The following is a 25,499-nucleotide window of genomic DNA, read 5'->3' on the forward strand; positions in this document are numbered from 1 at the left end:
CTTAGTAGGCTCTTAGTATTTATCCTAGTTATCTTCTAAAATATATATATATATATTTTATATAATGCTATTCTTTTATAGACCTTATAAACTATCTCTTATAGTACCTATTCGACCTTTAGCTTTATTTATATCCTAATAATCTTAAACTGTAATTTACAATTCTCTTTTATTAAGACTCGTCTAGCCCTTCTCTTACTAATTCTACTTCCGCTTTCTTAATCTATAATTTCTTCTTATACATTAAATTTAAATAAACTCTAGAAATAAGCTCTTTCTCTAATCTAAAAATACTATTATAGTTTCAAGATAGCTATCTTCTAAACTTAGTAGATCCCTAGCTCTACTAGGCCTATATTAGTTTTAAAGGCTACTAAAAACTTAGTATAGATTAAGGCTCTATAGGGTAGATAGCTCCCTTAAGCCCTTCTTAATTATAAACTTATTAGTTAAGGTATTAGTAGTACTAAGTACTAAGTCTAAGACTTACCTGAAAGTGCTTAAAACTTAGGCTTATCTATTCCCTTTATACTCTAGTAATCTAGTATACGCTAAAGAATATACCTTACTAGGTTCTTTTATAGCCTTTATATAGCGAGAGCTTCTTTATATAATATATATAGGCCTATCCTAAGTCGCCCTCCCCTATCTTACCTCTTCCTTCTAGGACTAGACTTATAGGTTTAAGGATAACCTATACTACTTTAGTCTTCTCTCTTATAGATATAAACCTAGGCTATAGCCTATCGAGCTTAGGAAGGCTATTAGATATAAATAGATCCTAAACTATAGTAGAAGATATAAGGGGAGTTAGGGGCTTTATTATTATTATTATTATTATTATTATTATTATTATTATTATTATTATTATTATTATTATTATTATTATTATTATTATTATTATTATTATTATTATTATTATTATTATTATTATTATTATTATTATTATTATTATTATTATTATTATTATTATTACTAAACCCCTAGAAGGTATTGCTTTAGATTAGTTTAATAACCCTTGTTATATAATCTAAGCTAGCTTAGCAGGAGCTTCTAGGTTGCTACCTAAGAACTACATATTCTAACAGTCCCTAGCTATCGTAAGTAAATGTCTTTCCTAGAATCTAAAACTGTCGAGACAAGCGCGCTACCCAAAGGCCTGTCTCGTAAAGCTTGGGTATCGAGTCTGGGATCGCACTATGCTTCTTATGCCACTGCAACTACGGCCGTCTCAACAACCGCGTGCTCGCCGACAGTGGTTGTACCTGTCGGAACATCTCCCAGTAATCTCGCCACTTCCATCTCACTCTCGACTTCCAACCATGTTTCGAACTCCGAGCCACAGACGTTCCTTCTCCTTTGCCGGAAATCGCGGTACAACCAGTCCCAAGCCTCTCTTTCCTCGCATGAATCCTGACGTCCTTCTCCGCCGCATTCAGGTCTCGCGCTTTTGAGCAATTCGTAGCTCTGCGCAGCCCACGGTTTGGGGAGCGGGAAGTCACTGAAATGAACATAGTGTGCTTCTTCCAGCGCCATTTCCGTGCTCCACTTGCCCTTGTCCCCTAGGTATGCGGAATGATTGGATTCTCTGAACTCGCCCGTGAGTAGAATGTACCCTCGATGTGGTAAAATCATCGTTACACTGTCCGAGGAAGACGAATAGAACAGCTTGTTCACAATCTCCATGTCATAGTCAGAAGCACCACGATTGGCGGTGTGCCATTGCACAGTGTTGAAAGCAGCCTCAGAAGGAGTGAGAAGAATCATGGAAGAGCATAGTTTAGGTGAGTGTGGCATCATGAACGTATTCGATGATTCCCAATAAGCTCGAGGCATTGCGATTTCGACTTCTGGGGGAAGGAGGAAGAGGTGGTCGAGATTTTGCAAAATCGTACTGTCGCTGTCAAGGGCAAGGACTCGTCGGTATTGGGTTTGGTTGAAGGCGAGGAGCTTTGCAAAGGAGTTTGCCCAGGCAGACTCTGCAGGAGGTGGAGAAGCCATCGTCAGTGCAATCGGTTGCAGTTTCGCGCCGTATATACCTGCTTGACGCAGAAGGCGAGCTTCGGTGTTCTGGCTGCTTGTGTCGGAAACGTTCCAGAGATCGCCGGGGTAGAGCAAGATGCGATCTGGCTTGGCGTGAAGTCGTTGCAGGCTTTCAAACAGCTGCAGCGAAGAGCAGAGATTTGGCAGGTCAGTGGCGTAGCTGACATCTAAAGCGCGAGGCGTGATCGGTCAGTATTGGCTTCGAGAACAATGTGCTGATAGACTCAAATGCGCTTACAGGCAAATGAAGACCAGGTCTCATCGGGGAAGACAAGATTCAGGGCGTCGATGGACGAGTGTTTAGAGAGCCATGGGAGACGAAGATGTGGATGACCAGCGCTGAGATCGAATTCCTGCAGAAGTCGTCGCCGCATGGAACCTCCAAGTATCCAGAGCCCAGTCAGTATCAGAACGGACAACACGAACCGCTCATGAGTCCTGCTCCATCTCTTATGCCAAATTCCAGACGGAACATCTGCAGGTTGTCTCATTTTAGCGGACTCCAGTGGCGGCCAAGTTCCATATCGCCCTTTTTTCACACCTCGCACGGGCGAGGGGAGCCATTCGCGGCCGAGAGCCTTGGTCGTGTAGAAGGCAGTCATATACCTCGTGTGGGAGTGCGAGCATTGCGATGAAGTCCATATTAAATGTGTGGATAAGATAACGCGACGCGTCTGGGCAAGGGATGTGCGATCACAACGGAATGCTGGTTAATTTCCATGCTTGTGCGGCATGCTACATGTCTACCTTTTGCCGAAGAAAGACGTGATGTTGCCCTGACCTTTCTTTGCAGTCTTTTTCTCGCCAGCTTTCGAACTCGGAGCAGACGCTGATACTTTTGCCTTTTTAGGGGCGGGCTCTTCTTCTGAGAACTCTTCCCAAACCGGCTCTTCCTTAGTGACTGTGATGCATTAGCAAAGGCCAGGCAGAGAAGGGGGTGGCACGTACCCAGGTAGCCCTCCTCATCTTTGACTGTCTTCTTCTTCATGATCCGTCTTCGGCCACGTCTACGACCGTTCTCCACAGTGACGGTCTCCTTCGACTCCTCGTCTCTCGCGGCGTTCTTGTCCAAGGCACCATCATCGTGCCGGCTCTTATCTTCAGGTGCTGGCTCGTCGGCGGGCTCTGGTGCATCATCCATTGATTCGTCTTCCCGGTCCATCATCGCTTCCAGTGCAGCCTTCCTATCTTTCCTCGAAGCTCCCGAGGGCCCTCTAGTCTCCTCTGGCTCGGCAAGAGTTGCGTCAACATCGTCATCATCGTCGTCTGAGAAGCCAGTCATTGGTGCATCTTCGGCGGGAGGAGAAGGGACCGTTGCACTCTGCTGTGACTCTGATTTGCTTAACTTCGCAGCGCCTCTTGCAAACGCCTTTCGCAACCCGCCTTCCTTTTTCGATGTTGCTCCCTTCTTGGTCGTGCTTGATGTCGCAGTCTTTGCTGTCGCACTCGTGACCGGCGTTTTTGAGTCTTGACTATCCTCCCGTGCTGGCTGCTGCGGCACTGTAACTGGTTTTGCTTTCGTCGGCTCGGGCTTTTTTGCAGTTGCCGCGGGAGGCGGAATTGGCGGTGCATTCTTGCGTGTCCTTCGCTTGACGTTTGCATTCTGTATGACACCATATTGTTTCCACTCCGTCAATGGGTCTTCGTTCGCATAGTCGGACAGCAGCCTCCGATTGCAGTCGGTCAACAGCTGGAAGTCGCTCAGACCGTTCGGCTGCAGGCTGTAGATGTGGATGCCAGTGATGGTCTCAAATTGGGCCCTCGCTTTTTCTAGCTGCTGCTCCCTCACCAACATCACCGACCTGATCAACGCGACCTCCACCTCCCGGTTACTGGCACTGGAATTGTGTTCGGCATGTGGCTGATGGAGAGAGCTGCTTGGCATGGGCGGACTGCTGTTCATCGGCACGTCTCCATCTTGGTCATTTTCATCTTGGTCATGTTTGCCATCCGCATTGGTGTCAGTGCTCGACGCAGTGTGGGAACGCTTCGTGCCGGCGACGAGGTAAGTTGCGTGAACGCTGCCGGGCTTCTTGCTATGCTGCTTGCGGTGAAATTCGTACAGCATCTGCTTTGCCGTATTGCTGTGCACTTTCAACGCTCGGCTCAAGTTTCGGTATGTGACATAGTGCTGTTCATTTAACACATTGACGGCCAGATATTCGTTGTAGTCTTGCGACATCTTGCCGACAGTGCGCACGGCGAGTGCTGCTCTCTAAGAGGCCTCGACGATAGCCTCTACTTGGGGAAGACGCGTACGCGTAGATTGAGAACGCGAACACGTCAAGCGCCCTAGCGACTAAATTAGAATCTTAGCCCAACAAGTTCAAATCTCGGTACCAACCGAGAACATAGACAATCGCTACAAACCAACAGACAATCACTTCGGCCTATTGCGTTACTCTTCTCTTGTACTGTATTTGCTTTTAAGATAGTAGTCTCTAATAACAATGTATAGCTATAGAGAGCCTAATTCTTCTTAAATCTATCTTCGCTATTTTTATGAAATATTCAAAACTAGTATTTCTAGTACTATTTTTATTAAATCTATTATAATAAATATAAAAAACTAGTTCTACTTTAAATAGTTAAATAGTATATATATTATAATATTAAAGAATAATATTTTATATAGTTTAGATATTTCTTTATAAATAGCTAGTATACTAAATATAAGTTTTAATATTCTAAAATAATACTAGTAGACTCTATTAGTACCTTATATTTTAATACTAAGTATTGTTCCTAGTATGGTATATACCTAAGAGTTACAATTGCTACTATTGTATAAGTAATCTACAGAAGCCGAGATTTCAATTTATTAGAATGAGATTTCAATTTAGTTGCAGGGATTTCGCCCGCTCCGAAAGCTACTGCCATCTGTTCATAGCAGCTTGTTCAACAGGCCAAGCATGCGTGGGGTGCTTTGTGCACGAACAACTCGCAAGTCGTCGTCACTTTCACGCATCTCCTACTATGACCTCAGATGAACGGCTGCAGCAAGGACTGCAGATCGTTGGAGAAGCCATCAATATTGAGCCGTATGACTTTCAAGACCACGAAACCTGGAAGTTCCTCGGGCTTGGGGACATGCTTGCCGCCGCGACGGCCTCCGACTTGGTTAATGCTGGCATCCCAGTACCCGTTGATGTCTTCGCTAGATGCCCGACGGTAGGAGAGTTCAAAGCCTTCCTTGTGGGCGATGTGAAGCGAACAGAGAATGCTGTCCAAGACACTGCCACCTCTGCACCAGTCGAGCCAGCAGATCCCTGGGAAGGCGTTCCCAAGCCGAAAGTGCCCTTATCGGTAGTGCTTCAAGGCCAACCAGACAATGCCAGCACAGTGGCCTTTCTGCTTCCTGACGGGAGCGGAGCAGGCACGTCTTACGGCACTCTACCAACTGTGGGCGGCAACGTCTGCCTGATTGGCCTCAACTCGCCATTCCTGCGCCAAGCTGAGAACTTCACTTGCTCCATCGAACGGATGGCCAGGTTGTGGATCAACGAGATTCGCAAATATCAGCCCAAAGACAGGCCATACACGCTTGGTGGCTGGTCTGCTGGTGGCTACTACAGCTTCGAAGTCACGAAGCTTCTCACAGCCGCCGGCGAGAAGGTCGAGAGATTGATTTTGATCGACTCTCCTTGTCGACTACGATATGAAGCATTACCTGCGCAAGTGGTCGCAGAACTTACGAAGAAAGGCCTCATGGGTGCTTCCGGGGCCAAGAAAGCGCCAGAATGGCTCGTGCAACACTTTACTTCAACAGTGCTGTCAGTCGAGAAATACACTCCAGTCCCGCTTCCTCAGAACCAAGTGCCGCCCAAGGTCAACCTCATCTGGGTGAAAGACGGCTTGGTCAAGAGTGTTCCCGAGTCCGGCCTTGACGTTGATATGAAAGTCAAGGTCACCAGGTTTCTACTTGAGCCAAGGCCACATCTTCAGAGTGAGGGATGGGAGATATTACTTCCAGGCGCGACCTTTACATTCGACTACATGACCGGTAACCATTTTCAGATCACTCAGCCGCCTCATGTGAGTAGCTCACGGGCGTCTCGATACTGACTGCCCGATGCTGACTTGGTTCACAGTCTGACAGTCTTGGTCACCTGTTGAGCAGAATCCTTTCTGAATAGCACCGCGTGTATCGCACATGGCCAGCGACCAGAGCCTCTGTGGCTTGATGCGTGGTACATCTCCCGTGTTTGATGTCTGCTTCACCTTCAGAACCCTAGCTGCTCGCGTGGTAATCTATCAGCGCTGAAGTGAAGCGCTACATCGAAGTGTGCTTGCGATCCAAAGCGCAGGATGCGAGGTAATTCGAGCACATTTCGCTATTCACGAAAGGATGGAGCAATTTTGCTCTCTAAATACACTCCGCTCCGCCGGCGTCGGTATTTTTGCCTGGCTACTAAACCGAGCCCCAGCTACCCGCCCGAGCCCTAGCATAACCCGAGATTACGAGATCGGCTGTTCTATACATAATCGCGTATAGAAGCGGATAATCGCGTCGATACAGGCCCCGCTAGCCGGGCAACTACTACAATACTACTACTAGCAATACTACTACTAGCTATAAAGCTAAAGTTTGTTAGCAAATTAGTAGTATAGCAAAATTAAAGGTGTTATTAGTTATTAGCTATCTACTTAGGCCTAAGCGGACTACGACCTACCGCCTTATAACTACGCGAGGCTATATATACTAGCTTATACTAGTCTCTTAGTTACTAACTAGTATACTCCCTTACTAAGTAAACTAATAGTGCTACTACTAAGCAAACTAATAGTGCTATTACTATAGCACCTAGTAGTAGAGCGGCCTTTCTACTAGCTATATAAGCGACTACTAGTACTATTACTAAGCAGCCTATCGTTATTATTGCTTATATAATACCGCTTACTAGCGGCTATAGTCTACTTACTATCTCGTACGTTGTTCTTCTACCTATAATCGAGCGTTCTTACGTACTCGGAGGTCTTTAATCTCTTAGTAGAGTAAATCTAGCTTAGAAGGAGGCCCTAGTACCTTTAGAAGTAAAGACTCGACGCGTAGATTATAGTACTTAAAGCCGCTTAGATAGCAAGTAGAGCTATACGCACGATTAGCCTTCTAATAAGAGTATTATTAAGTGCGGTATTAGCTCTTAACGTACTTATAGTACTTAATAGTCGTCCTTAGCTAAGTAAGTAAGATACTAGGCTCGAGTATAAACTTAGTCGTTCTAGCTATCGCTATCTTCTATCGCTTAGCGACTGCTATCTTATTTAGGTCGTCTAATTCGCGAGCTATAGTAGCGCGCTTTGTTATATATAATATAGCTCCGCTAGTAAGAGGTTTACAGTTACTAAAGATTACCTCTAGCTCTTATAAACAGACTATTCTATAGAAGTCGATAAACTAGTACTCGTAGAAGTAACTTAGTAATAGAACGGCGCGATTGCCGCTTGTCTTAATAAGCTTTATTAAGTCGTAGATATATAGATAACTATAGGTCTTACGAAGGTAATCGTTATAGCGGTACCGTAGATAGCTATACGAGAACGCTAAGTGCTTTACCTCGTTGCCGTTATTGTTAGTTATAGTAAGTAGAAGGTCGTTAGCTCGTAAATATAGTACCTTTACCTCGAGCAAGCAATAGTCGCTTATTATACGAGATATACTCGCCTAGAATAGTCTAGTTAGTGCCTTATTGCATCTCTTTAGGTTCTTAGTAAGGGCAATACGACGGCGGTCGTAACCTTCTTACTACTATTATAATAGGCTCTTAAAGAGCGTAAAGATATCGTAGCGGCTACTATAGTTAAGCTACTATTTTTATATATCTATATATAGCTTTAACTCGAGAGGTCGTCTTATAACTAAAGTAAAGAACCTTGTTAGTCTAGTAGTCGACAATATAAGCCTTATATCGCTACTAGTTGTTGTGGGGATAGGTCTTAAATATAGGATATACGTTGTCTAACTTCTTTACGTTCTCGTTAAACTCCTATTTAGTTTAACTATAGATAGTATATATAAAGAGCTATAGAAACTTACTAGTTTAAGGGTTGTCTATCTAATAACCGTCGCTCTTAACTTAACTAAACTCGCCTCGTTCCTTACGAACTCGAGTTAATATATCTTATTATAGATACTAGTTATATACGATATTAGTAGACTCCGGAAATACCTCCTTAATAGTACCTATAAGAGCTTCTATACGGTTAGTACTAATAACCGATAGCATAGCGCAATCTACTTGTTTAAGGCCCTCCTAGATAGCCTTTAAGAGCGTAACAAAGTCTACCCTATCTAGCTTTAGACGGATAAGACTAACGCCTAATTTAATAGTATTATTTATAGGATTAGTACTAATAATGTCTATTAACTTAAGGTTATAGATATTTGTAGAGTATGTCGTGTCTAAGATAAGCGTATATAGCGTATTCTTAAAGGCCTTTATTAGGCGAGGATAGAGAGCAACTATATACCGAATAGCTCTTTTTCCTAGGTTCTCGATAATATCGTAAAAGATAGTATGGTCGTCTAGTAACTAAACTATACGTTTAGCCTAGTTTAGGTATTAACGTGCCTTAATATTTCGAGTCTAGGCAACATTATTAATATCCTTTAGCTTTAGGAGAATACTACGGCCTCGAAAGTATACTATAATCTTCGAGGTTAGTATTCGGGCTTACTAAAGCCGCTCGAGTTGCTTAAGAAACTATACTATTCTCGACTACCTTCTATAGATAGTAAGGGTAATAACGTCGTCCTTCTCGTAGTTATAGAAATAGTACTCTTCTTCCGGAGAATAGCGAATAACCTACTAACCTTCGGGCTAGCTAGGGTCGATAGTAACTACGTAGAAGTAGAACTTATAACCTATCTTCTTCGAGGTTAACTTCCGCTTTATTACTCCTTCCTTCTAGGTACGCTTATCTAGTAAGCCGAAGTAACTATATACCTAGCGGTAGCGATATTTAAGATTATTCTTATTCTTCTACGGCTTATACTACTTAAACTCGAATCTAGTCGCCTTTCCGAAGGTATAGACGTACGACTTAAGAGCTCGATATAACGGAAATTGCGACTTAAGCGGTATTAGACTACGAGCGCGCTTCTTCAGTAAGAATAAGTGCTTCTAAGGGCGTAGTAATACTAACTAATAATCTAGTAGATTAATACGCTTACGCAGTAGCGATAGTAAGCGTAAGCGGCCTCGAATACGTATCTCTAAGACAAATTAGACCTCTTTCTATAACTTAACCTCTAGCACCGTCGATCGCGCGCCTTCTATACCTTCTACTAGTATTTCTACCCCTTTCTACGACTTAACTACTACTACCGCCTCCGCCGCCGCCGCCGCTACTACGATACCGCCGCTAGCGATAACTTCTTCGAGAAACTCGTTATACGATAGAGATTTAGCTATTTTCGATAGTTACTAGGCAATCTACTATAAAAGAGGGAAGAAATGCGAATTTTAGGTCTACGGTAGAATTCGAGGCGCGATATCCTAGGTAACCCGTAGCGCGCCTATTAATAATACTAACTAAGAACGGAAATAGCCTATATTAGGTAGAAAGAGTACGTAATTCTATATAAAGGCGATTCTATAATAGTGCTAGTACTAGGTTATACTAGGGCTCGGGTAGGTAGCTAGGGCTCGGTTTAGTAGCTAGGGTATTTTTGTTTCCTAGTTTGTCTCTCTACTAGCTAGAATAGATACGAGTAGATTAACTAAGAACGTAAATTATATATACCTCGAGGGTTCTATACAACCCTATAAAGTGCCCTAAAACTACGTAAACTAGTATATAAATCGAGATATTACAAATTACCCCTATAAAAGCTAGTTACCTCGGATTTCTACTATTCCGAATAGCTATAATCGCTCGAAAACGACTAAGTCTATAACTATGCCCTAGTAGTACTATTACTACCGCTTAGAAGCGATAGCTCCTTTTTAGATCCGTCGTTTTAGTAGTCTAGTTAGTATAGGAGATACATTACGAGAGGATTAGTCTATATAGGGCAGTAGGTATAGTATATCTATATATAATCTTCTATAGGCGCGTTTCGAAGATATTACTAGCTTACTAGTTAAGGGCTTCTAACAACGACGAGGCTTATAAGAGCTGCCTAATAGCTATAGTAGATTAAGTAAAGTGTCTTTAGTAGTATATAGAAGAATAGATAATAAATATAGAGCTATAGATAGTACTATAGATAGTATAAACAGACTACTTAGTAAAGGCAAATCGTCTAGTAAGGATAGTAACGACGATTACTACCTTAATACCTCGTCGTTATCGTATTAATTACTTTTACTAGCGCCTTTTAGTAAAGATAGTAGCAATCGACTAATTAGTATAGATTATAGAAGAAGGTCTATATTTAATAGGCTCTTGAATAGGTTGTCTTTACTATCTACTCTATATAAAGCGTCGCTATTGCTACTATCGCTTCTATTATCCGACTAAATAAGTAAGTCGCTAATCTCTATAATAGCGTAGTAGCTAGGTAGACTAGAATTATATAGCGTATAGACGTTAACTAAGATATAACTTATAAGGCCTAATCGGAGGCTTAGTAAATATTACTTTACTAACTTCTAAATCTTTAGAGTTAGATAGTATTAGTAATAGCTTTAACCGAAAGATAGGTTAGCGTAATAGCCTATTATCTATATCTCGCTACTTCTCTTAATAGCCGTTATTAAACTACTATTATATATACGCGTTAATTAAGTTATAGCTTATTAAAGCGTAGTTAGTAACCTACTATAGAAGGGCCTTATATTGCTATACGACGGTTAGGTTAGAAGCCTACGAGTCGTAGAACCGGAAGAAGGCCTACGAGACTAATTCGTATATAGAATAGAAGCAGTCCTTTACTTAGCGCTTCCGTAATACTCCTAGTGCCTTATAGACCTTAATAGTACCTACTATACTTAACTAATTATCGCCGTCTATAATTAGCTTAGTCTAGTACTATTAAGGATAGATTAGATTACTATCTAGACCTTAGAAGCGATTAATATAGAGCCGGTAACGTTCTAGTATAAGAATACTCGTTCCCTCGATATAGAAGCGCTAAATATACTTATAAGGTAGGTAATAGCTATACTAGACGTTACGAAAACTTTTTTTCCGATCGCGACGATCCTATCGATAGAATTGCTTAGAATCCTTAGGATCCTTAGAATCCTCGGGATTGTACGTTAAAGATCCTATCGGATAGGATCGCAAATTTCGGGACGGGCCGTCCCGAAATTAGGCTAAGGAATATAAAGGACGCGGGACAAGTTAGAGCCCGACTACTACTACTACTACTACTACGAGGTATTTCGGGGTATTACGCACTTATATAGGTCAAATTTCGCGGTTTCGTAGGTTTTTTTTATAAATAAATTTTTTTCGTTAAGGTTTCGTTAAATGCAGCCGATATTTCGTTAAGGTTTCTTTTAAAAGCCGACGCTTAATAAGCAGAACTTTGAAAAAAAGTACACTCGAAATACTCGAGATTCTTTTCTAGATTCTAAGATAACTACTAGGTATTAAGACTTAAAAATTTTATAATACTCTTATTAGTAGGTAGAACTTTAACTTCTTTTTTTTAGATTTCTAAAAATAGTAAAGTATAACTTAGAAAAGCTAAAATACTACATTGCTTATTTCTGTTCCCTAGCTTTAGTTTCGTAGAAAATCTATAAATTTTATATTTTCTTCTAATAATATACTAAAAATAGAGTACCTTTCTACTATATTACTAAGCTATAAGCCTACTAGAAAAAAGGATAAATTAGAAGCAAAATGTCTAAAAAAGCGATTTTCTTTCCTTTATATCTCTTTATCTAGAAGGGTTACGGCTTAGTAATATATAACAAAAATGTTCTATTTTTAGTCTAGTATTAGGCAAAAGTCTAACTTTTATAAGTTACCTATTTATCGTTCTAGGATAGCTTAGGATCGCTCGCGATCGCTCGCGATTACTAGGATCGATAGGATCGATAGGATCGGTAAAAAAGTTTTCGTAACGGAATTAGTAGAATTATTTACTATAAACGCTATCGTACGGAGCCGGTAGTGCTATCCGCTAGATAGGCTTACAGTTATTAATATCGTTATAGTACTATATAAGCTAATCCGCTAACTTCTTCTATATTACGAGAGGTAAGCGCCTTAATTCGATAGTCTTACTTTGCCGCTATATTAGAGGCTATCTAATAACCTCCTAACTACGCTATTTTAACGGACTCGGTCGCGAATATAGCTATTAATCTAAACGACGTATAGAACTATACCTATAATAGTTAGTTATTATTTCTAGAAGAGCTAAGAAGCTATAGAAGTATAAGAATAATACTAAAAGCCGCCGTACTAAGGAATTTATAGGAATAGGACGAATACGTACCTCGTAAGCTCTATTTACGTATCTAACGCTTGTCTCGGCGCTTTAAGTATATATAATAGCCCTCGAGTAGGCTAGTAGTACGAACGGCTATTAAAATCGGGTCTCTAAGTCGTAACTAAGTTACCTAGCGATCGCTTTCGGAAGCCTTCTAGTTTGCCCTTAGACAAGCTAACTCTTCGGCGGCTATAACCGTATTCCTATAGGACTTAAAGGCTACTTAGACCCTATAGTAGTTCGGTTTCCGAACTACTAAACGTATATAGTTTAGTTTCTTAGCGGCGAACTAGCTCCCTAGTTCCGGTTTGGTTTTTTCGAACTATATAGATTCCTAGTTTAAACTAGAGACTATATCAGTTTTACTATAAGGACACTCTTATTCGACTGCCGGTCCGGCTACGATTGCTAGCTATAATAGTAACTCTGTTATATTTACTACGCTCTTTTGCCGTTACTAGGGCGTAGTTGCTATTACTAAGGCGTAGTTTTACTATAAGGACACTCTTATTCGACTACCGGCTACGATTGCCGGCTATAATAGTTACTAGATTATATTTACTACGCTCTATTGCCGTTACTAGGGCGTAGTTGCCGTTACTAGGGCGTAGTTACCGTTACTAGGGCGTAGTTGCTATTACTAGGGCGTAGTTACCGTAGTTACGAAAGCTTACTTATATAACGTTATATAGGCGGTAACAATTAGGGCTTCGTAATATTCTTATACCTTTTAACTTCTTCCTCTATATCTATACCGATAATAACTACTATACGCTACGCCCCTATTCCTTTTTCTTATAATAGCAAGAGAGAAGCGCGCCGCGCGCTAAATAGAAGATAGAACTAAAGACCGCGAGTTTATTTTACCTAAGTATCTAACTAAAAAGCGTAAGACTAAAGAGGAGTACTTTATAAAGAAGAATTCTATACGAGACTACGAGAGAAAGGAGAAGATAGATAAGGATAAAAGAGCTAAGAATAAGAGAAGAAAGGCGCGGAATAAGGCATTCTATTAATAGCTAGCGCCTATAGAAAAAAGTAAAGGTTAGAATAAGAAGACAACCTAAGAGAAGGCTAAGAGGAGGAAAGAATTGCGGCTAGTTTTCGAGCGTAAAGTTCTAGTAGCATAAGTTAATCTAGCTAGCGGCCGTAGCTAGCAGCTATAGCCGGCAGCTATAGCCGGCATATTTTTCTTTAAAACGTTAACTAATAGTATTTAGACCTATAGCCGCTACCTCTATCGATACGACCGATAGTAACGGAGATGTTTAGATAGCCGAGAATAATAATACTAGAGTTTAGGATACCGCGATAGAGCTTAATACTACGAATAAAGGAACTAAAAAAAGCGAGGAGATACTATACGTCGATCTAGTAATAGGTATAGTCTTAGGGCCTAACGCTATAGACGATAAGCGCTAGGAGCAGATCGAGTACAGTTAAAGAGACGACATACTAGTAAAGGGCTAAGGTATAAGTCCTATTAATCTAGAAAATTATAGTTAAAGCTACTACGAAAAGCTAGTAAGGATTAGAATCGAGACTAGTCGTCTTTATATCCTCGATATAGAGTAGAAGTTTCTTTATTAGTATTAGAGCGAAGCCTTTACGTCTATAAAGGCAAAGTAGCTTACGATTAATACGATCGGGGCTAGGTATCTAGGGACGGTAGAAGTGTTACTAAAGGAGGAAGGGGGATAGGTAATTATTCTATACTCGGTATATATAGCCGGCGTTCGTAGCCGGTAGATACTAATAGTTAAATAGAAAGCGTTTCTCGAGGGTAGAGTGCTACTACTATATAAAATCTTTACTAAGGCAGAGAGGGCTTATATCCGGAATCTAAGCTACTAGTAGGATAGGTTAGCGTTAAAATTCTCTAAATCTCTATATAAGCCTCCGAGGGATTACCTATTTTAGCGATACGGCTTTATCTCGACTACTCCGTAAGTACCCGACGAAGCTCGAACGCTCTTTAAGGTCTTTACTAAGAAGCGGAAGGAGTTCGAGGATTAGGATTAGTTAATAGAGCTATTAGTTAGTCTTAGGTTTCGTAGTTAGACTCGGCCTAAGAATTTACTTATCGAGTGTCTTATACTAAAAGAGGATAGATTAAGACTAAAAACGAGCTTAGATTCGTTAGGTATAGTAGCTCGGTTCCGTTAGCAGGAGAGAGCCGCCGTATAGAAGGCAAAATTCAGGTAGTTAGGGTAGCTAGGAAAGAATTTCTAGTAGTTAGGCTAGCTAGGGTAGCTAGGAAAAAAAAATCTAGTAGTTAGGTAGCTAGGAAACAAAAAAAAAGATAGCTAGCTATTTACTACCTAGCTATTCCTAACGATACGATACTATAAAAGAAAGGGTGTTTCCCTATAGCTACTAGTATATATCTACTACTCCTAAGTCCTTACCTTACTATACGAAACTTTAAAACATACCGACCGATATTATATATATACTAGGCGCTATACTAGGAAGGCTAATAACGAGACGATAGTCGAAACAGTCTAGTATACGAGCGAGATTACGATAACGTCGAGAGAAGGTTATATACTTACCTTCGAGCCTATTAAGTCCTAGATAACGATTAGGGCTAGATTTATCCTCTCTGAATCCTAGTAGTAGGAATTTATTATAGGATACTACTACCTAGTCTTTACTTTTATAGAGTCTAAGTAGAAGGTTGTTCGGAGATATAAGAATATCGAGTATTAACCCAGATATCTTCGAAAAGGCTAGCTAGGCGTATCTTTAGAAACCCGAGTATACCGAGCAGTTTAATTAATAGGTCTATAAGATATAGTTCCCTTTATACTTACGTTCGAAGGAGTATAAACTCTAGAAATACTCGATATAATAGGGTAGTAAGGAGCGAACGGATATATTGTAGAAGTTCTTTATAGACTAGGTATAACACCGTTATACGACTTCTCGACTTAAAGGTTAACTAGTAATTGTCTATAACTTCTATAGTTTAATCTTAAAATACCCGGAACTAGGGGATAGTAACTTATCGCCTACGAACTATCTCTATTCTAAACGATATAGGGAATCTTAAGAAAAGAGGAGGGTTAATATAGATATAGCGTTCTAGAAAGAGGTACGTCTTCTAAAATGCCTAATAAACCGTAGAGATCTAGCTAATTAATATAGGCTACGCTTAAGGAAGCTCTGGGATTAAAGGCTACCGATTTCTCCCCCGAAGACTTTGGGTAACTAGCAAACGAAATGCTAGCTATAAACGGTCCTTCGGAAGACTTCTATAAAAGGGAGTCTATATAGAAGATATATCTATATCTTATAAACTACCCTCCCCTATTTCTCGGCGCGACAACCTAGCGTATTATATTTAAAAAGAATAAAGAGACTACGTTAGACGATATTCGGGAGATCCTCCGTAATACTCGCCGAGTAGCTATTACTATTAATAGCTAGTTAAGCCGGACTATAAGAGCCTCCTTCCTCTCGATTATACTATACTTTATTAATTCGGATTAGAAACTCTAGGAACTTATAATCGGATTCCCTAAAATTCTAGGTTCCTATACTAGTAAGGATATAGCGAAGCTTATCTATACGGCAATAGATAGGGTTAGCGTAATAACGAAACTAATCTCGATTACTACGGATAACGCTAGTAATAATCGAACATTATATAAGGCGTTATATATATAATTTACTCGCGTATATCTTTAAAATTACTAATCGTATCGATAGGGTCGAGTACGTAAAGGAGATTATAAGGTCTACAATCTAGCTTAATCTTCCGAATATTAAGCTCGCTACAATTCCGGATACGTACGATAATACGTACAATAATAACGATAAAGAGGAGCCTAGTAATAGCTCTAGCCCTATTAAATCGGAGCCGACGTCGATGCTAGTTATATCCCTAGAGAAGTTTCCCTACCTCGCTTATATAGTTTAAATCGCGATCCGAGCCCTTTTTAAGACGCTTAAAATTATACTATTAAACGACGACTAATAGAAGATCCTAGATAAGGATAAAGCAAAGTCGAAAGTCGAGAAACTCGTTATAGTAATAAGACGGGATAAGGTAGAGAGCCTCGCTCTCGTTTTATATAAGGTATAACTTTTGTCCGTAGCCGGTATCCGTAGCCGGCAACCTAGTATAGTTCGAACTCTTTTTCTCTAGCTTCGTCGTCTAGTAATATATACGAACTCGAGCTTATAGAGATATAACCGATTCGAGGCTATTTAAAAGAACCTAATCGAGCGCCCTAAAACTAATGCCTAGAATATCGTATAGAATAAGCGATAGTAAAAGCGGCCTCCTTAGCGCCTACTCCGTTTTACCTAAGACGTTAAGACCCGGTTCGATTCGACTTTCTATATAGTTACGAGGGGATATGCTTTATATACCGCTCTCGAGATCTATTAGAGTTCCGAGGGTATTAAGTAGCTCGGGCTTATCCCCGCCGAATAGCGCTAAGTAGAGTATCTCGTCGATATTAGTAAGCATTACGCGAAGGTTACTACTACGATTAGAAGAACCTAAGGACCGACGATCTGCCTTATCTTTACGTACTATAACTAGCTCTTTAACGAGCTCGACTAAACCGTAGCTAAGCTAGCTAAGAAGAGCGTTCCCTAGAAAGTAGCTATAACGAAAGCTATAGATACCTCCTATACTAAGTTATATAAATATTATAGTGCTACCTTTAAGTCGTTCGGAGATATCTATAGCGTTACGTACTTGCTTAACCTAGTAGAAAAGGATATATACTAGTAGAGGCTAGAATAGAAGGGCGACGAGGAATAGCCTAAGTATTACTAGACTATTCTAGAAAAGATATTCTACGAGCGTCGGAAAGAAACTAGTCTAAATATAGGTTCTATAAAGAAAAAGAAGGTTTAGAAGGCTCCGATATTATACCTGTTTCGTAGGTAGGAAGTAGAGGCAGAAGAGGAAGTAACTACTAAAGTAAATAAAGAAGAGTTCGATCTCTATCGGCGCGCGGATACGTACTAAACCTATAGGCTCGGAAAGAGGGCTAATAATCTCTAGATCTTACCGATTTTCTAGACGAATTCGGAGACGATATTCTCGCTATATAGTAGCGGTTAGAGCCTAAGTTTCTAACGATAGCGTCGGTCGCTTAGGACGTCCTCGCTATATCGAGCGTAGGTATAGGCTATAAGAGGTCTTTTAGTATCGCTCGTTACTAGGGCCGCTTTAATCGAATATACTCGCCTACTACCTTCGAGTCTATTATAGTATTCCGATACTATCTCCTCTACTAGAGTCGCTAAGGGAGGATACTAAAGATTATACTAAAAGACTTAATCGAGGAATTAGAAAACCTTAAGATCGAAGAAACCTAGAAGCGCGAAGAGAATACGAAATTTAGTCTAAGCGAAACCCTAATTAGTAATAACGAAGAGGAGAAGGGCGGAGGTAGAAAGCGATACTAGGTCGAGAAGCGGAAACGTATATAGGCTAAGAGTAGCTTTAAGGAGACGAAGTGTTTACATAGAAGGTAGCGTAGCCGGCGTATATAGCTAGTATATATCTTTAATATATTCCGAATTCCTAGGACCTAAATAGACTAGTTGCTATAGCAACCTACCCCGCTTACCTATAGACTATTTCTAATTCTCTATTCGCTCTTCCTCTCCTTCTTCCCTTTCCCTATATTCTTAAAGATAAATATACCTTAAGGATTCGGCTCTTTAGGCCTTACTAAGTCGGCCGCCTTCCCTTCCTTTAGCGACTATCCTAAGTACGAATCTAACGAGGACCTACTAAGACGGTTTAATAGAATACTATTTAATCTAGAAAGTAAGAGGTATAAATGTCTCTTTACAATTATAGGCTTATTAATTTTCTAGGTCCTAGCGATATACCCTCGTCGCCTGAACGCGTATAAAGATACCTTTAGAGCCTAAAGGGCAAGGGTAAAGCAAGCTAAGTATAGGAAGACTATAGCGAGAACGAGATATCGGAAGAGTAAGACTATCCGTAGTATATATAAAGGAAGGGGGTTTCCTAGAAAACAGTACCGAAAAATAAGAAGGCTTTAGATAGATAGGAGAAGGCTAAAAAGAGTAGATAGACGAAGGCTATCGCGAAGAAAAGTTATCTTTCTATTAAAAAAAAGGGAATAAGGTAGGACTCGACGATAAAGAAGCGGCGCTTTAAACTAGGTACTATTACCCTTCGCTAGATCTAGCTTTTCTAAAATAAAAGAGGGACCGAGCTTTTAATCCCTAAGACTGCCTTCTAGCGACTTATCTAAGAAATTATATTAAATTTTCAGTCTAGTATACGATTTACGGCTAAGGCGATTAGTACTCTTTAGAAAGCTATAGAGGCATTTCTCGTAACCGAGCTTAAGCTTTTAAACCTCCTTACTATCTATATAAAGCGGGTTACTCTTTAAAATAAAGATATATAGCTTCTAGATTTAGCGTCGGTTTATAGCGGATTAGTTAGAAATTGTATTAAGTCGTTAGATTAACCTAGGAGGAGGCCTATTTTCGTATCCTTTTACCGGCTATAGGTACCGGCTATATTTCTAATTTTATTTCCGCGCCGTCCCTAAATCTAAGGTATAAAGTAGAAACCTAGCACTCTATATTTACCGGGCTATTATAGAGACGAGCTATATTTAGATTAGTTTCTTCGTATATCGCGACCTAGCGGATAGTAAGCGAAAGGGCGATAGAACGTTAATAATTTATCTCTATTTAGACCTAAAATACAAAGGTCCTAAGGAGCCCTAGTATTCTAACTATAAGGAGATTCTTTAGTATTAGTACTTTAATCCTCTATACTACGAGGCAGATAGTAAGCCTACGAGAGAGAAACTTTAACGAGAGATTCTCTATAATACGTAGCGCTATTATATAGCGATAGATACGTACTAAGTCTAGCAACTCGAAGAAGAATTAAGATAGCGTATTAGCGACTAAGGAGGAGATCGATAGTATACTAGTAGAGTCGAGGTCTTATAAGCGAAGTACGAGATAATATAGGCTCCTAGTTATTTAGAGTAACGTACTATATAAATAACTAGGCGTACTACTATTATTTACTTACGACCTATATCCTAGGATACTCTTCTCGTACTTTTTATACTCTTTTCTAATACCTTATCTATAATCGCTCCGCGATAACCGAGTAAATATAAGCTATAGGATTTCCGCTTAGTAGCTTAGCCTTCGAGATATAGCGGAGTTGAATTTAGAGCAATAGCCGGTACTCGTAGCCGGTATATAGAGACGGTAGTAGGCCTTTTCTACTAAATAACTAGCTTATTTAGTATAGCCTACCTAATATATCTTATATTTCCTAGTAATAGGCCTAGGTTACTTATAAGATTACTATAGCTAGTAAGGGAATTACTAAAGAATATCTATACTATAGTAGGATACTATTATTTTGCCGGCTATTTATTAAAAGGAGGCTTTCGCCTATTACTATACTAGCTATATATACCGGCTATATTTCAAAGTTTGCCGTACCTGCCTTTTTTAGCTGTACCTACCTTCTTTCCTTACTCTAATATTACTATAATATAGGCTTACGCGACGCTTACTCTATTGCCTAGCGATACCGCGATACTACCTCTCTCGCTATATTTATCCTTCGTATCGATATCTATACCTTTACGCTCTATATCTACTATTATAGTATTTAGAAGTATATGCTATAGAGTCGGAGAGCCGAGATTTAGCTTTCTACTAGTTTTTACTATAGTTAGTTAGCAACCCGGTATTCTTAGTACGCGGAGATCTCCGCTAGTATATCTAAATACTATAAAAACTATATTGTCGCATTTTTAATAGTATAGAGCCCTTAGAGGTGTTATTAATAGTCCGCCTACTAGACGATTAACTTAATAAGATTAAGCGCCTCTTTAATAAGGGTTATCTCTCGAATAATAGTATCTCTAATTTTCTTAATATTGCTAGGCAGACTATCGATAAGCTCTATAACAATTATAAGCTCTTCGGTGTGTTCTATATAGTATATCTTATCGCGTAAGGTCGTCTATAGAAGCTATTACTAATCTATTAAGATATATGTATTTCTAGCTCTTTCTAGGGCCTATAACTAATCTGCCTCTTACTATAGCGTATACTCGAGTTCCTCGCAGATCGACCGATAGTATACTAAGAAGAGGTAATATAGTACCTATACGACGAATTTAGCGTTATCGTAAGCTAGCCGATAGTATCGCGTATCTTAAAGAACCGTAAGTAGACGAGGAAGAAGGCATTCCGGATCGTATATAAGCGGAATAGCGAGTTACGTAACAACTTTAGGATATAGCAAATAGGTATATCTACGGATAAGATCGTTACTATCGATAAAAGTGCCTTAAAAAAGCGCACTAGATAGCGTAAATATAGCTACGGTCTAGTTAACCGTCCTATCTAAGAAGAGGGTAGTACTATACGCTTAAAGAGGTAGAGTGTTCTACCTATAATCGGTATTAATAGATACCTTTAAGGCACGCTTATTTATTAAGGCTCTATTACCGGAATAATGTTTAAGTACTAGTTAAAGCATATAGTCCTTCTATAAATAGAACTAGGCATAGTATTAGTAATAGATAACGCGTTAATCTACCGCACTAAGGGTATTAAGAACGCTTGTCGTAAGGCAGGTATCTGCTTAAAGATACTGCCGCCGTACTTACTAGACTTTAATCCTATTAAGTTGTCGTTCTCGTTACTTAAAGCATAGATTAAGAGACATATTAACGAAGCTAACTACTTCTTAGACTTCGGTTAATTTATTAAGTATACGGTAGATAGGTTAAATACTAGATAGAACGTAGAAGCGTAGTTTTAGAAGGCAGGTTAGAGACATTAATTATATATAGACTCGCTTATACCGACGACTATCTCTAGCTTAGCAATACGGCCTTTTAACTCTTCTATCTCCTATCTTATTTCTTCTATTATAGCACGCGCAATATTAGCAGCATAGTTATTTATAATCGCTTCTATATGCTATAGATCCGGCAGTACTAGCTATAGCGATAAGCTTCTTAGCTTAGCTAACGATAGTAATATAGTAGACGTGTTAATATGCCCTTCTACGCCTCGCGGAGGTTAAATAGGTATAGCAACAATCTCCTTATTATCCTAACTGTCTGTAATCTACTCGAGAAATTAGTTAAATCTATCAAGATACCTAATTAGTATACCTCTAATGCGCTATAGGTATCTATTGCGATAGAAGAGCCTAGAATTTAGTAGTTTCGTAATTATTTTAATCGCTAGCGGTACCTCGAGGCTATTTAAATTAGCGCCGTTAGTATATCGCTATCTTTCTATCGTACTCGACTCGAAATCTAGAGAGTACCCGCTTCTAAAGCCCGAATCTGTAACGACCGATAGGGCATTACTATAATATAACTATAATATATCTATATTATCTCTTTAGTAGGAAACAATACTATCGATGCCGCTAAACAACCTCCTATTATCCGTTTTAAAAAATATATAATAGTTATAAAGATATAGCGCTAATAATATATTAGAAGTTCGCGACTTTCTAGCGCTTACTCTATACTAAGATAGTGTTAGGACCAAAGAGGTTATACGTGATTAGCATGTGACCGGACTCGAGTAAAGCTAGGGTCTCGATGCCTTAGGCAGGGCTTGGCGCTTAGTAGTAGGCTAACTTGCCTACCTTCCTCCCTCTCCTCCTAGCTCCTTATCGAATACTACTCGTACCTACTACTACCCTATCTACCTACTAATATAACCCTTCTTATATAGTATTCGATCCACCCTTTAAGGGTAGTAGCTAGATAGTTCTTATTTTAAGCTTTTAGCGGTGTAGCTACGAACAAGACTAATCTAACTATATTGCGCCTAAAGAACGGGACCTATACGTACTATTCTATCGAAACAACCGTACTAATCATTAAGCAAGGCCTTCTACACGGCCTATTACACTAAGTCAATCGTACTAGACTAATATCTACTAATTCCGCTATATCCGCATCTTAGGGGCTAACAATACATTATTAGTGTTACCTCTTACAATAGCCGGTTCATTACGAAACAACAACCGTACTGCCGCTAGCAGCGCTAGCAACGACAACGCTAGTAGCACAGTGCCTACTAAAGTGCCTACTAAAGCTCCTACTAAAGGGCCTGCTACTAAGCCTGCTACTAAGCCTTCTAAAGAATCTGTAATTCTAGGTAACGACCTAGAATTGCCTATTAACGACATTCTTAACAACATTGTTAATCGACGATATAGCTAACTAGCCTTTAGCCCTTAACTAGTAGGGAGACTTTAAGAAGCCACTTAAAACAGGCTTGCTACCCTACGTTAAGAACAATAGCTAAAGGATAACCTCCTCGAGATTCGCCGCCTATAGGAAGCCCTAACAACTACTGCTAGACTAGAACTAGTAGCAGGACCTTCTATTTAAAAGAAGGATGCTAAGCTTAAAGACTATACCGTATTTAATAGCTCTAGCCGCAAGCAGTATAACGATTACATACGTGATTGTAAATTGAACTAGCGGAATGTACTAAGGGCCCTGCTAGACGACTATTCGCTAGTCGTCTATACTATGCAATACATTAATAGAGACCCAAAGCGTACCTAGGATAACTACTTTGACTCCCTTACTAATTAGACCGCTGTTTAGTAGCAAACCTATAAAACTATTATGCTAGACACCCTTAGAAACCCTATACTAAGGCAATAACACGCTTAGGACTAGTACCTTCGGGCTAAGCAAAAGACTAATTAATTAGCTCGTTTATTTAAGGCCTATTTAAAGACCCTCGAGGACGATTTGCTAGCTAAGACCGACTCTATCTAGATTTCCGAAATACGCCCTAAATTGCGATAGGAATTAGTCCTTAAATTAGACCGCCGTCGTGTATTCGAATAGGCTAACCTAACACGTATTTAATTTATAGTCGAAGTAGAAATAGCCGAGCGGGCTGTTTAGCTCTAGCAACGACTAGAATCGAGGATCCGACTAGCTAGTACTAACCGCGGCAACCGTAGTGCCCGCGGAGGAAACTAAGGTTCTACCTAAAACAACAATGCTAATAATAGAAACAGTAATAGCGACCGTAGAAGAGGCCGTAGCCGGCGGCTATATAGAGGAGGCCTAGACCCCGCAGTAGTTTGGTTTGCGAACTATAGAACGTATATAGTTTGGTTTCTTAGCGGTACCCCTCCGGTTTGGTTCCGGTTTGGTTTTTTACCCCGCTAGTCTAAGCTGGTTTCCGAGAAAATCCGACTAAACTACGACGATATGCGACGATATGCGACGACCTCGGATTCAGTCCCGGACGCGATAGGGGCCCTATATTGTATACGCTACACGATTGCATCTGTGTTTCGGGCTATTTAGACGTGTTTTAGGATAGGTTTTTGTCCGTAGCCGGCACGTAGCCGGCAAACCGGTCCGTGCACCGGTTGCTTAGCAAACCAAACTAAACTAAACTAGAATTTCGGCTTAGCAAACTAAACCAACCCAACCCGGACTACTGCGGGGTCTAAGGAGGCCGCGATAGGGGCCGTAGAAGGGGCTCGTATCCCTATAATACTAACCGCTCGACTAATAATAGCAGTAACAATAGCTACGGCAATAATCTCCCGACCGGATTAAAGTGCTTTAACTGTAATAGCACTAGCTATCTACTAGGCTAATGCGACAAACCTAAGGACTAGGCCCGAATCGACCGTACTACCGCTAAGCACCGAAAGCACCTCTTAGCAGCTAACGCTACCCCTATAGGCTAACCTTCGAAAAAAGAGTAAGCGCCGTACTAACTATTAGCCTCGTACGGCGTAAGACTATCGACATTGTACTAGCTATAATACGCTCCTACCTTATATAGGACACGAAGGGCACTAGCTATTAAACTAAGGTTACGCTAGATCTAGGAAATTCAATTAGTGCCCTTATTAGCTATCGCCTAGCTAAGCAATTAGACCTTCGATAACTGCCGAGGACTAACCTGCCAACCCTTGCTTAGTTTAATAACGCTCGGCACTTAACCTATAGGGCCTACTATATTCCTATAGCTCTAAAGGACGACCTCGGAAATGAACGCCTACTAGACTTCACTGCCTACGTAGTAGATATAGACAACCTACATAGGGGAGCTACTATTGTTATTAGCAACCCTATTCTTAAGTACTACGCTGTAGCTATAGACTTAGGCATTTAGAAGTAGCGATTTAGAATCGCTCGGAAAGAGGACATTAAACACATTAATATTAGCGAGTGCCCTAACGATATTAGGGTCCTGTTTATTAGCAACCTAATACCGGCCTCCGCCTTAGCTAATCCGACTGCCGACCTGCTCGGTAGTAATAACGATAAACCTATGCCTCCTAATAGTATAGACCCTAACTAGCTCGCTCGCATACTAGAGCCTATTCGAGAGACCTATATTAATGTGTTCAAATACTACTTAGCATCGATATTGCCTATATTTAAAGAGACGGATTATAAGATTAATATTATAGAGGGTAAGGAGGTTCTCTTTAGTCCTCTCTACAACCTTAGTAAACGAGAGCTTGCTATATTGCGTAAGTATCTAGAGGAAAACCTAGCTAATAGCCGGATACGGTATAGTAACAGCCCTGCTAGCGCCCCTATCCTATTCGTACTAAAGAAGGATAGTAGCCTACGCCTATATGTCGACTATCGTAGGCTTAATGCTATTACTATTAAAGATCGCTGTCTACTTCCTCTTATTAATAAGACCCTCGATCGCCTTTCTAGTACCTACTACTATACTACATTAGACATTAAGGACGCCTATTACCGCATTCGTATTCGTAAGGGCGATGAATAGAAGACAGCCTTTCGCACTCGCTATAGCTATTTTAAGTACTTAGTTATACTATTTAGGCTAGCTAATGCCCCTGCTACATTCTAGTCCTATATTAATCGGGCCCTATTAGGCCTATTAGATTACCTCTATATAGTTTACCTAGATAACATCCTAGTCTATACACACTTACCTAACATTACGGAACATTAGGCCGCTATACGTAAGGTGCTCGACCGCCTGCGGGCCTATAGCTTGTATTATAAGC

The 25,499-nt window shown here is 40.2% G+C and overlaps 3 protein-coding genes across 3 annotated transcripts; 1 reads left to right on the plus strand and 2 right to left on the minus strand.

Moving 5' to 3' along the window:
• Positions 1 to 1,206: 1,206 nt before the first annotated feature.
• MYCFIDRAFT_144522 (glycosyltransferase family 8 protein) lies at positions 1,207 to 2,208 on the minus strand (the record flags this gene model as incomplete). Its single annotated transcript, XM_007932647.1, has 1 exon — positions 1,207 to 2,208. A coding segment is annotated over one exon (1,002 nt), but the record flags the coding sequence as incomplete, so codon positions are not given.
• A 529-nt stretch (positions 2,209 to 2,737) lies between these two features.
• Positions 2,738 to 4,239, minus strand: MYCFIDRAFT_87829 (uncharacterized protein). Its single transcript, XM_007932648.1, has 2 exons — positions 2,992 to 4,239; positions 2,738 to 2,944 (listed from the first exon to the last, which is right to left on the minus strand). The coding sequence occupies exons 1-2, from the start codon at positions 4,223 to 4,225 to the stop codon at positions 2,787 to 2,789; spliced, it is 1,392 nt and encodes a 463-aa protein (XP_007930839.1). The 5' UTR covers positions 4,226 to 4,239; the 3' UTR covers positions 2,738 to 2,786.
• Positions 4,240 to 4,869: 630 nt separating this feature from the next.
• Positions 4,870 to 15,649, plus strand: MYCFIDRAFT_208982 (uncharacterized protein; the record flags this gene model as incomplete). Its single annotated transcript, XM_007932649.1, has 6 exons — positions 4,870 to 6,095; positions 6,135 to 6,154; positions 6,180 to 6,244; positions 6,271 to 6,308; positions 6,346 to 6,433; positions 15,617 to 15,649. The coding sequence occupies 6 exons, from the start codon at positions 4,870 to 4,872 to the stop codon at positions 15,647 to 15,649; spliced, it is 1,470 nt and encodes a 489-aa protein (XP_007930840.1).
• Between the last annotated feature and the right edge of the window lie 9,850 nt (positions 15,650 to 25,499).

This window comes from Pseudocercospora fijiensis (genome assembly GCF_000340215.1).
Source record: "Pseudocercospora fijiensis CIRAD86 unplaced genomic scaffold MYCFIscaffold_9, whole genome shotgun sequence".
In the NCBI taxonomy this organism is placed as follows: Eukaryota; Fungi; Ascomycota; class Dothideomycetes; order Mycosphaerellales; family Mycosphaerellaceae; genus Pseudocercospora; species Pseudocercospora fijiensis.

Bases quoted from the DNA above. Each gene is read 5' to 3' on its own strand.
- MYCFIDRAFT_87829 (XM_007932648.1), bottom strand. From the start codon at position 4,225: ATGTCGCAAGACTACAACGAATATCTGGCCGTCAATGTGTTAAATGAA. The intron at 2,945-2,991 runs GTACGTGCCACC...AATGCATCACAG, and splicing joins AGATGAGGAGGGCTACCTGG to TCACTAAGGAAGAGCCGGTT.